The 13147-nt window shown below is 43.8% G+C and overlaps 1 protein-coding gene across 17 annotated transcripts in view; it reads left to right on the plus strand.

The window, feature by feature from the left end:
• Positions 1-9933: 9933 nt before the first annotated feature.
• Positions 9934-13147, plus strand: part of AFDN (afadin, adherens junction formation factor) — a 90385-nt gene continuing 87171 nt past the window's right edge. For 10 of the 17 annotated variants that reach the window (XM_081855778.1, XM_081855785.1, XM_081855789.1 and 7 more), the window contains exon 1: positions 9935-10498. In XM_081855778.1, coding sequence (XP_081711904.1) covers positions 10382-10498 — 117 coding nt within the window. In that variant the 5' untranslated portion in view covers positions 9935-10381. Of the gene's footprint in view, positions 10499-13147 lie in introns of all 17 variants that reach the window. The other 7 variants (XM_081855784.1, XM_081855792.1, XM_081855788.1 and 4 more) reach the window with 2 other exon arrangements.

Below are 13147 nucleotides of genomic sequence, written 5' to 3' on the forward strand. Positions count from 1 at the left end.
AGGCGCGGGATAGCCGCTCAGGTGCAGAGCCAGCTGCCGATGGCAGACATTCACCACGCCGCCCGCCTGTGACTCCCAAGCCTCCCCCAGCTGTCAAAATGAAGGGGGAAGGGGGGAGTGCTGTCAGCAAAGTGGTGCAGCTCCCCCCTTCCCCTGACAGCTCGGGATAGGCTTGGGAGTCGCAGGCGGGTGGTGCGCCGAATGTCACCCCCCCAGGGATGACACCTGGTGCGGACCGCCCCCACCGCATCTTCCTTCCTCCATCACTGGCTCTGATTGGATCTTTTGCCTCTTGGCAGTCCTCCTCTGCCCAGTCTTCTGTCTAGACATGTATGCGTAAAATTTGCCAATTGACAACAGGCACGAAAGCTGATGATAGAAATGTATTTGTTTTAAAGGTTCCATTAAGCTCTTTATTGTATTAGTAAATAAACAAGAGTTATAATAATAATAATAATTTATTATTTGTACCCCGCCCATCTGGCTGGGTTTCCCCAGCCACTCTGGGCGGCTTCCATAAAAACCAGAAATACACTAAAATATCACAGATTAAAAACGTCCCTGAACAGGGCTGCCTTAAGATGTCTTCTGAATGTCAGGTAGTTATTTATCGCTTTGACATCTGATGGGAGGGCGTTCCACAGGGCGGGTGCCACTACCGAGAAGGCCCTCTGCCTGGTTCCCTGTAGCTTTGCTTCTCGTAATGAGGGAACCGCAAGAAGGCCCTCGGCGCTGGACCTCAGCGTCCGGGCAGAACGATGGGGGGGAGACGCTCCTTCAGGTATACTGGGCCGAGGCCGTTTAGGGCTTTAAAGGTCAACACCAGCACTTTGAATTGTGCTCGGAAACGTACTAGGAGCCAATGTAGGTCTTTCAAGACCGGTGTTATGTGGTCTCGGCGGCCGCCCCAAGTCACCAGTCTAGCTGCCGCATTCTGGATTAGTTGTAGTTTCCGAGTCACCTTCAAAGGTAGCCCCACGTAGAGCGCATTGCAGTAGTCCAAGCGGGAGATAACTAGAGCATGCACCACTCTGGTGAGACAGTCCGCGGGCAGGTAGGGTCTCAGCCTGCGTACCAGGTGGAGTTGGTAGACAGCTGCCCTGGATACAGAATTGACCTGCGCCTCCATGGACAGCTGTGAGTCCAAAATGACTCCCAGGCTGCACACCTGGTCCTTCAGGGGCACAGTTACCCTATTCAGGACCAGGGAGTCCTCCACACCAGCCCGCCCCGTGCCCCCCCAAAACAGTACTTCTGTCTTGTCAGGATTCAATCTCAATCCAACTAAAAAGGCCAACATTTAAACTGAATGTACACACATTCCCCTCCCCCCTTCAAAACTTTACAAATAAGTACATTAAAAAATAACCAAACCTTTTATATCATATGTGCTTGAGACAAACAGCCTGGTTCCAAATTTCTAGATTTCAAGCACATAGAAACAGAAGGTGTACTTACAGGTCAGGCTGCACAATGTGGTGAAGCATGATTTTATTTTATGCTGACATGGCAGGGACATCATAAAAGAATCACAACAGGATATGCTGAGGCAAAAGTCGGGAACTGAGATGCCACGGATTAATCCTGACATCAGCTTTCCCAGGTGTTGTATGCACTATGGTAGGTGAGCATCTCGCAAACTGATTCAGACTAGTGAACACCAGCAAACCAATAATTCAAGGGGAGAGATGGGGTTGATCTGTTTCAATGTGGACTACTAACAGGGTAACATCGGGCAGAGGAAATTAGGAGAGCTACTGCATCTAAACAGAAATGGTAGCCCCAAATCCTTACAACAGGGATTTGTTCAGTATTTTCTGTTTTAGACACTACTAGCTACTGCTGCCCTAGTAGCAATGTTTGGAAGCTCCAGTGTCAGAAATTCTGTTCTATATCTTTGTTCCAGTGATGAGCAATCTCAGCTGGCATTAGAATGGAGGTGCAAGAGTTAAGTACACTGATTTTAAGTGGTACTGTGATTCCCAGATTAAATGGTGGACTGCAAATTAATAGTGCCCGTGAAAGCCTACTCATCAGCTGAATGTGTCATGCTGCCAGCAGAGGATACTGGCAACTTTGAAGCATAATGTGCTAAAGAAGTTTCACTTCTGGTCAAAGGTTTGAACTGGCAGGTCAGGATCATCCAAAAATGTACATCATACCAAGACCTTTAATGGCCTTTAATGAACATGGCTACCAGATGTTTTTAAATGGGAAAAATCAAACAGAAAACATATAGCTCTTTAGTTATGTCAATTCTTCATCTAGCTAACAATTTAACTTCTTCATCTAGCTAACAATTTAACTTTTATTTTAAAAGGAATTGCTTTTAACTGCACAAACACATATTTCATGAACTACTCCAAAACTGATATTTTAAACAGCAAAAATCAATAAAACTTGGAAGCATGCACTAGCAACAAAATACTTTCTGGCTATTTGTACTAATTGCCTAGTAAGGCATCCACACCCTCTCATGCCTTGTTACCAGAAATAGACCTTGCTATGCCTCAGTTGCTTTATAAAGGGGGGTGCAGAAAGAAGCAACATTTACATTTATTTGTCTCAGAGGGCTGCTGAGCCGTAATTAATTAATTCTTGGTGGGGACTTTTCCTTCTTCAAAAACCAGGTGCCTTACATATGCCTGCATATTTTGAAGATTTTCATATCAGCTAATTAGAACAGTGGGACACATACTATGCTACTGGTTCTAAATATCAATTTTTGATCATACATTACTGTCATTAAACTAAATGTTTAGCTTGAATCAATTTAGAAATCATCCTACATTTGGTGAAATAAAATTACTTTGGGTAGAGTATTTACTTTCCCGGTGTCATCAGTATCATAGAAATCCCAAATGGTATATATCTGCTTCTCTGTTGCAGGCTGCTTTATTTTTGAGCAGTTAATATACTTTTGAGTGAAGTGAAATGAGCTGTTCACATACATCTGGGGTTGGTTCAACTAAATTGTTGCATGAGCAGAACAAGGTCCGCTCACACAACTGGCCTTTTTGTCCTGTCCTTCCTCCATGCCCCCTAAATCTGCTCTGGTGGGTTGAGGGAAAACCCAGAACAGGCAGGATGGGGGGTGTGGAGTCCCACTGCATGAGCAGAACTTTTTGCTCCTGTACACTCCATTGAACATTATGCAGAGTTCCTCCCATGGGATATGCACAAGTAGCTTGATGAACTGAGGCCAAGGCTTGTCGGGAACATTTTGAAACCATAAAAACAGCATCTATGGCTGTGTACATATTACTGTACAGTACTGTCTTAAAATGCAGCGAAGTTGTTCCGTTTTTCTCAAAACACAGTATTTAATTAGAAAGAACAGGATACGGGGTACATATGAATTGCGGCTAACGTCATGGGTTCACCATTTCCCAAACAAGTCATGGAAGTACACTGGAGGCAAAGTAGTATGTATTTTGAATCCCAGTTCACTTTTGTTGGGGGGGGGAGGGCTCTGAAAACTGACCTATACTGAGTCAGACTATTGGTCTGCCATCTTCAATTGCTATTTTATAATTTAGCTTTTTTTTGCAGTTGGTAAATAAGTCTACTTGAATTAGGCTGGAATCCTAACTCCACTTAACTGAGAGTAAACTCCACTGAATTCAAAAGGACTTAATTCTGAGCATACATGGTTAGGATTGTCCTGTAAGTTGTGATTCTTTTGGCATACTATTATATAATTGTTTGCAACTCATGGGAATGGGCATGAAATGAGAAATAACTAAATTTAAAACCCCAGGGCTTTTTGATAGCTGGCCCATTAATTTCAACAGGCTTAGGCTGCAATCCAATACTCAATTTTAAGTGGAGGATGCTCTACTGAACTCAATGGCCCTTCTTATTACTCATGTTAGTGACTGCACTTTAGGCATCTAACCTTGCATAGGATTTATATGGCTTTGAACACATATATAGGGTCTCAATGCAATAGGGTCTCTACACGTGTAGAGTTAGGAAGCTGAAGGCCATTAAATATATTAGTCATATAATTCTCATTGGTGTAATAAAGTTCACCCCCCCCAATATTGGAAAACCACATGTTAAATCTAATTAGCTGCCTTAAACAATACTTTGATGCATGTAATCTACACAACAAATGAGGATGGGTTAATTTTGCAAGGGCAAGTTTTTATTTCCTAGTTTGTGTTTACACTGTCCAAACATGTCATTCTTATTCAGGAAAAGTCTTTTACTTCAACAGGTGTTTCACCACAGTACAAAGAGCAATAGCAGAATTAAATGTATTTTTCTCTTTTTCCTGAAAGATCTAACTTCTCTTTTAAACTGATTGAGAGTATGGAATGGGGAAAGTTGACAGAAGCTGAGAAGTATCTGGTTGGGAACAAACTATCCCCCAGGTATGAGGATTTTTTTTTTATGATTGACCAAATGAGAAAGGGAAAGACATTGGCACCAAAAGTACAGGAGCACACCATAACAATTCAAAGTGGACTGAGCCCCGAGGGTAAAAAGTGAAAGAGACATATGGAGGGAAATACTGTGCATAGATGTATATATGCTAGTATGGCAACATCTGAAGCAAGATAAGACAACTGTTCTTTTAAAAAAGTATATAGTGGGTACAACAGAAAACTGGTATAATTGAGAGAAATGTTATCTCTAGATACAAATGCTATGGGAAAAACAGGGAAGTTGTTGCTTCTTCATCCCAGAATCATAGTGTGTAACCTGGGAGGGATTTACTCAGCCTGCAATCTCATTCTTGGAACTGTGTCTACAAGTTGACCTCATCAATACTATATTTATGTAATACTGTTTAATGTAAAATTTAGTCTGACAAGTTATGGAGTACTCAAAAGCTTGTCACACTTTAGTGACAATTTTGGTTGGTTCTAATAAAGATTATGTGGATTTTGGAGTTTTATTCTTTTCATGAACCAACATGGCAAAATTTGCTTTTTAGGTGCAATGAGGACTATAAACAAAGCCCCCCTCCATCTTACCCAGGTACCGTGCCCAACTGCAAGGGAAATCACAGGACATTGGCACAAAGCAAAACAGTCAGAAAGTTTGTAAGTTATTTCAGGTGTACTGCTGAATCTAATTCCAGAAAACCTGTTGAGTGAGTATCTATCTTTGAAAGGTACATTCTGGCCTTTAAATTCAGTGACCCAGAAATCTGATCCTGATCCGAGTTCTGAAGTCATTTCATTGTACATGTTAACATTACAAATGTGCAACATTTATTCTGGTTGTAAGATTACTGAGAAATTATGCAGGCACTGAATAGCAGAGGGAAATTAGTTGTGACAACCAATGAGAGCCAGTGGTAAGATGAAGCTATATTACAGAATTATGGAAATGATTGGAAGTAGCTGACACATCCTTCAGGTGAGAGTAGGGTATGAAAAAATAGTTGAGGAGCAAAATTACTGACAATGCTGCAGACCCCATAAAACCCAGTCACGTGTCTACTGAAGCTGTTAAGTTTCTGGATAAGTAGACGATAATTTTTTCAAGTTTATCTCTACAACAATGAGGACTAGGGTCTGACCTTTATATTTGGCACAAGATATTCTGTCACCACATCATGTACTAGAAAATAAGTTCCAGTACTGTAGAGTGTTGGCAAAGGAATTCAATAAATTTTAGATATGAGCCTACCTCAGCTAAGCTTAAGTGGATCATTTTAGAGCACTGTGGCAGTTGGCTAAATACATATATAAATAGCAAATAACTAAAAGGACAGACCCTCAACTCATCCTTTCCTTGATATTGGCTTTCAGATACTTCTGATTATTTGAACTATCCCTTCCAGCCGTTATGGATTTTATGGTAATTTCTGCATCTTTTAGAAATGAAATTCCTCAAAAATAAAACAAGGTATAATTTTACAGATTATAATAGTGCAATAAAATTTACATAAGCCTTAGAGTAGTGGTGGGAATCTGTGGCTCTTCAGATGTTGCTGGACAACAACTCTTGTTATCCCTGGCCAGTGGCTGGGGATGAAGTTCAGCAACATCTGCAGGGTCACAGATTTTCCTACCCTTGGGTTAGAAGTATCCTACAAACATGCAACTTTCTTGCATAAAAGTTCAGGAGAAGCTTTGGATCAGATTACAGTTATCTATTATAGGACGTAAGCAAGTAAGTGTAAGCTCTGGACTTTCTAACCACAGATGAATGCACATGGAACAGTGACTATAATAAGCTTTTGTGCACAACTTTAAGAATGCTAAGGGCTTTGTTTCTTTTTTGCTGTTACCACATTTGCAAAGCTGCGATCTGAGTACCCTTTCCCCACCTTATTTTACAAAAGTAAATGAGAAAAAAATGTAACCAAAAAAGTACAAAGATAAGGTCCACCCAACTGTTCAGATAACTCACAGTTGGAACAAGTACCGGTAACTTGTACCAATGACAGGGTAGGTATTGTAGGAGGAAAATATAAAGCCCCGTGGCCCATGTGTATGGGGTAAATAACAAAAGAATCTGCTGGGCACCTGGATTCAAAACATGGGGCTAAACAGACTCTCCAGGAGGAGAGAACCCTTGGTAACAGAGTTTAAATTCACATATGGTAAGTCAAGCAGCAGTGTAGTATGGAAATGCAGACTGTTAAATCTTTTTATCCTGTTTAGTTTGATTGCAAAGTATTCCCCTCTTTCTATCCCTTGCAATGAACAGACCATACACTTTTAAGTAAATTTAAAATGCTTTACTTACAAAATGTTCAAAAGGTCAGATTCATGCATTTATCCAAGCAGCAGCAAGGAGAACACAGGCAAAATACCCTTGGCTAGAAAATACAGAAAGTTAGCTTCAAACATATGCTCTAAAGTTGTTGTTTGCTTAGACACGTCTTCCTTAGTCAGTTACATGGCATGGGGAGAGATGGAACAGGAAGAGAATACTTCACTTCCTCCCTCATCAGAGAAGGGGGCCAAGTCTAGAAATCCAGCTCTATTATCTTAACCCCTTCTTGCACTAACTAGCACTCATGCATGGTTATGCTTGACAGCAATTTCCCAAAGGTATTACATGAGCTTGATACATTTGTGGTTTCTGATTCTTGACATGCATATGAGAATGCTAGCTAAATACCGTCTTGTGGCCTCTTCAGAGGCACATGAACATATCCAAAGCTTTTGTGCAAAACTCTCATGGAACGGGAGGCCCCCAACAACTGAATTATAAAGTTTATTAAAATAATTCTATTACGCCTTTTACATTGGCTGATGATACACATTTTTGAAACCCATATTTAAATACAACTAAAGCACTCAAGTAAAAAAACAGAAATCCAATCAAAACATGTACTGAATTATTAACTTTTGGATTTTCCTACCCCCCCAAAATAATGAATGGGTTATCTGGGGGAAAGGCCTGAATTTTCTTTGTGCAAAGATATCCCTGTAACAGAAACACAGATTTAAAAGAATACAAGAGGATAATGACCAAGAAAAGGAAGTAAAATTTATGTATTTTTACAGTTCAGTGATTGTATAATAAAGCTACTAAAAATAGTGTTCCTGAAGAGTCAGTATTATTTTCCCCATTTTTAAAAACAAGGCTTTTCAAAGAGTTTCCTGGAATAACTACTTCATATACCTGCAAAGAGTGTGCAACTAAAAGGGTTGGCACTGCAAGAAAGATGAACAAAGAAAAACCAAGTGGCATAAAAAACCATATATACTCCTATGCCCTGACCCCTGCATTAAGAGGAGCACCAGTCACTAGAGGAAATTGGGTAAGCCTGGCTGCATGGAAGACAACGTTGGGGAACACACAGAGCTCACTAGATCCTGACCAGGGTTTTTTTAGGGATAGAAAACCCTCCTATACCCACAGCAGTTCTTTGCTAATCTTGACACCGGGGTCAAATAAAGCAATAGCTTTAAAAATGCCAATGTATTTGAGACATAAATGGGAGATAGTATGGATTGAACCCAAGAGGTTATGCACATGCTCTATTATGGAGTCCTTGATTAATGGAGGAACCTAAGTGACTAGAACTACAATCCCGTGAGAATGCTCCTAGGGAAAGACCCACCATTAACAAACTGAGGCATACCTCTTATCTGAGTTGACAATCAATTTATTTAATTTACTAATTCCCTCCCACCACTTTTATTATGCTTTACTGTATTTCCTAGGGCTCAGCACAGCTCAACACTTAGAAACATGTTATCCAAACACTTAAATATACGTAGACTAAAAGTTATCCTCAAAAAATCCTCTAATACCCAGCCACAAAATGCTTGCCCTGAACACTGAAGGCTTATGGTACTCCCAGAAAATTGGCAAGCTTAGCATTTTTCTGGTATCTGGGAAAGCAAGTTCCAAAACTGGAGAGCTTTATTATGAAACAAATGAGAATGGAGAGAATGTGTATGAAAACATTGCCTAAGGACAGATGAATATTGTACAATGAGCAGAGATCTATTCCCCCCCTACTTTTATCTATTTCCCTTGCTCCAAAGAGATGACTCATTCCCCAAACTGGTCTGATGGGCATGGCCTCTCTTGCTTTTTCTCCATACCAATCAGTCTCTCAGCTGCTCTGTAAAGTCTCTACATGCTTATCTTGTTTGCATGCATGTGCCCATGTACACCTCCACTCAGTCCCTGCTCCAAGACACCTGCTATCTCTCCTAGCCTCTCACCACCAGACTAGTGTAAGCCTAATAGTAGTCCATGCATCTGGATAAACTATTTCAATCAGCTTAATACATTTTTTAGCTGTCCTCTGGGGAAATGGCAAAATCTTCAATTTTAGACAGAAGCCAGGCTTATTCATTCTCACAAGCACATAATGTGAACAGGGAACTGCATTTTACAATATCCTGATGCCAACCCTCCCGCTTGTGTCACTCAACAGAGAATCTTACTGTGCAGTTTTTCATCCTAAGTGCTGTTGGTGGATTCTGCAAGGAAGCAACAACTTTGGCAGGGCCTACTTTGCCCGGGCTGTGCCAGGTCCCTGTGCTTAGAAGTACTATCATTCCTCGGGAAGTATTTCCCTATGACACTTCCAGTCCTAGTACAAGAGCTGCTGGAGCACAATCCATCTGCGATCAATGGGCCTTACTCCTAATAAGTGATCTTGAACAAGGCAGTACTATGCCCAGAGAATTAAGAGAAAGCAGCCACACTGATTTCCATGGGACCAACTCCCAGATAAGCATGCATAGGATTACTGCAAAGATGACCTATTTCAACACTACCTTCTCAAACCTTATCTAGTTAGATATTGTGGGTAACCCTACTTTCAAACTGCTGTCCTAAACATAATTTCTGAGGAGAAACCTCCCGTGCCTATTATAGTGGGGCTTACTTCCCAGCAAAAACTTGCATAGCAATTCGCTGTGTATAGATTTCCCTATTATTCCCATTTTAAACATGAAGCATTGCAGGTGGGTGACCGGGACTTGCCAAAAATCTCGCAGGCAGAGAAGAAGAGGGTTTATTTCAGCAAGTTCCACCCTGCTTTTATTTACATTTTTTTTTGGGGGGGGGGATATAATTATATACACGCACACGCTTAGGAAGGCTGCAATCCTCCCTTCTGAGTCCCCAGAGAGCACCATGGCTAAACAACAATTAATCCCTTCACGCGATTGCCATCCTCCCCAGCGCCTGCCTCCGCAGCCCGCCGCCGCCACGCACAAACCCAGCCCCCTTCAGCCGCCACCCTTCATTGTTCTTGCCGCCACGGCAGGCTACCGCGCGGCTCTCTACCCGTCCTCGCTTAGTTCAAACCAAAACGCCCTCAACTGCTAATTTCCCCCTCACACATGGGGGGAGAGAGAAACGGGAGGAGGAGGAGGAGGAGGCGCGAGCACCGTGCGCGCGCTCGCCGGGCTGTTGACCTGACACCCGAGCATTAGAAGCACAGAGGAGGCACGCACGCGCACGCGCGCAAGGAAGGATGGGTGGGGGGAGGAGGAGGAGAGCGGCGTTTGTGACGCGCTCGCGAAAGAACGGCTGAGCGGCCGCGCGCACGGAACGGTGTCTCTCCCTCCCTCCCTCTCTCTGTGTGTGTGTGTGAGAGAGAGAGAGAGAGAAAAGGCGGGGAGGGAGGAAAGGAGACAACCGGGGCGGGGAAGGAGGAGGCGGCGGCGGCGGCGGCGACGGCTTTCCGCGAGGTGGAGGACTGAGAGACGCTACCGAACAGGAAGCGCTGCCACCGAGCCAGGAGCCGCTCCGCGCTTCCCTCAGCAAGCGAGAAGAGGGCAAAGTCTGGGCTGGTGAGAGCGAGGAGGGGCGGCACCAGCCACCGGATTCCTCCCTCCTTCGGACCCCTCCGCCCCCTTACAAATCCGCCGGGAACTCCGCGCGGCCCTCCCGCCGTGTAGCTCCTGGCTCCGGGAGCCCCGGAGGGCTGCTGAGGAGGATGTCGGGCGGCGGCGGCGGCGGCAGCCGGGAAGAGGAGCGGCGCAAGCTGGCCGACATCATCAACCACTGGAACGCGAACCGGCTGGACCTGTTCGAGATCAGCCCCCCCACCGAGGTGAGCGCCCGCCCGCCCGGCTTTCTCCCCTTTCTCCCTCCTCGGAGCCGAAAGCGGGCGGAGGGGGAGGGGATCAACGTCTGCACACGCAGCCCCACACGGACATATCTCCCGGCCAGCTACTGCCCCCCCTTCCCTTCCTTTCCTTACGGAGGTGAGGCCGGCGGTGGCGGCGCTTCCTACAGACGCCTCCATCCTCGCGGAGGGGAGGCTCCGCCCCTTCCCGAGGTGAGGGACCCGGCAGCCCCCCGCTCGCCCCCCCCCTCCGGGGAAAGAGATCCTTCATTACAGTATTGCCTTCCGACCTTCCTCGTGCCCACTTCACTGGCACGATCACATGGAGGGAGATTATGTCCAGCGCCCCCTAAAATCCCCTTTGGATGCGGAGCAGGCAGGCAGGCCGACCTGCACGGGCCCTCATTTGCTCTGGGCGACGAGATAAGGCTCCAGTACCTGCACCCGCCGTGTCTCCCTTCTTTTGTAAAGACAGTATCCCTCCCCCCGCCCCAATCTGACTATTTACACCCTGCGAGGAAGAGGCGCTGCTCTCGTGTTTCTCTTTGATATGAGCTCCCCCCCCCCCCATGCCTTGCAGCTCCTACGATCGCGCCCCCAGCCCGGCAAGGTACGGGGCTCGCCCACCCCGCCCCCTCCAGGGCTTGGCTCAGCCTTTTTTTCTAGCGATTGCTAGTGTTTGCTGAACCCTCCCGGTCATCCTCACTATCACCGCTGGTCGTCGATTCCCCCCCCCCCCCAAACTAAAGTACTGCTTTGATTCGAAGTGGTCTCGCGGACTAGTGGCATTTATGGAAACAGGCTGCTCCTTTTGCCGTGCCCTGAAACATCGTGGCTTAGGAGGAAATGTCGCAGGGGAGCGTTTGTTTGTTTGTTTGTTTGTTTGTTTCTCTGTGTGTGTTTGGCGGGGAAAACATTGGCGTGTATCGAATAAGAATAGGCTTGTTATGTAGGAATCCGGGGTAAAAGGGGAGGGAGGGTTATCAGGGAATTACTCTTAATTTAAAGGGATGGTGTGGTGTAGAGATCAAGACCTGGAAAAGAGATGTAATTATTATCTAACCGAAATAAAGGAGTGCAAAAATCGTCTACTTTATCCGAACGCATTTTGGAAACTAACCTGTAAAAAAGTGTTGCATCTGTCCACAAATAATTTTCTTAAAATGAGCTGCTGAGCTTTAAAAGGGGAGGGGAGCTTTCCTTTCCTATGATATTAGCAGAATGGTTTTGAAAATGCTCATAAAACTAGTATTATGAGCAAGTTTCACAATTATGGGAACAAGTTCTACAGGAAAAACTTAGATTTCCTACTAAAACTTTTTTTTAATGAAAAAGATTGGATACTTTTTTAAAATTTAAAAAGTTAAAGCCACACCCCATCAGGTTGTTGTCAACATTCTTTTTGGCTGGTCAGTCTGTATGCTTGAGTTAAGTATGAAAGGTGGTGTGGGGGAAGTTTTGATAGGTAGATTGTTCTCTGCTGGCAAAACAAGACTGTGCTCTCTGCTTATTGGGTGGAGGCTGATCATGTGCCTGTTCCCAAGGAAAAGAAGGAAATTTACACTTGATTTTGGCTCCGGTTAGTCTTTAGTTGTTAACAAAAGCCCAGTGATGAATAATTGATTTATTTTCTTTAGTGTTAAATAGTTAACATCTAGAGAGAATTATTTCAGATTTATTTTCAAAGATCCTGAACTCATTTTAGCTTTAAAGGAAATACCCTTATGTTCCCTTACACATTTGTGCAGTGTTTAAATTTACATTTTATGTAATAATAAGCCTTCCATGGTCTTCTGCTGAAACAAAAATGTATGTGATCTATCTCCATTTCAAAAAGTGTTAGCACTAATATAGTTGGATGTGGCTTGTTATTAGAGTTCTTTTTATGTCTGATCATTTGGCTCTCCTCATTTTATGACAGGTTAGAGTTGTGCAGTCACGTTGTTGATAGCTGCCAACATAGGAGCTTGAAGATCCAGTTGTCTTAGATTAGCTATTCAAATCTATTGTGATATTCCTGTTCAAATCTGTTTTAGATAATAGGACTGGTAGAACTAGAAAAATGACCTGTCAAATGGGCCAGGGCTCAGTCATTTGTAGACTTATTTTGATTCTTATCTTACTATACATAATGCTAAAATATCTATGCTTCTGACTGGAGCATTGAGACCTACATGTTCCTCTGATGGCTTCTTAGTCTAATTTCATTATTTATTATTATGGAGCTTGTTTTAAGCTTCATCTTTAATGCAATATAATGCTTTTTTTATCAACCTTCCATGTTTGAATGAACACACACACACACACAATTCCAGGTTCAGGCAGAACTTTGTTGTGGTTGTTGGGTGTGCCATGAGATGACTTCTGGTGAACCTGACTGCCTTTGTGCATGTTTGAACTATTTTAAAAAAGCTTTGGTTTGGCAATACAGAAATGTTTCTTGGATGAGTGTGTCCAGTAAGGCTTCCACCTGAGCCATGTTGTGACTTTCTTCTCATTTCCTCCAAACTGTCATTAACACACAAGCCTTGCACTTCCTTCACAGTGGTTCCACCATCTCCTCCTGTCTGACTGTGGTGCAGGAGTGTCTCCACCACTGTGGCAACTGGACTGCTCATTGTGTAGAGGGGCTAC

The sequence above is a fragment of the Podarcis erhardii genome (genome assembly GCF_964252035.2).
Source record: "Podarcis erhardii genome assembly, chromosome: 3".
Taxonomy (NCBI): domain Eukaryota; kingdom Metazoa; phylum Chordata; class Lepidosauria; order Squamata; family Lacertidae; genus Podarcis; species Podarcis erhardii.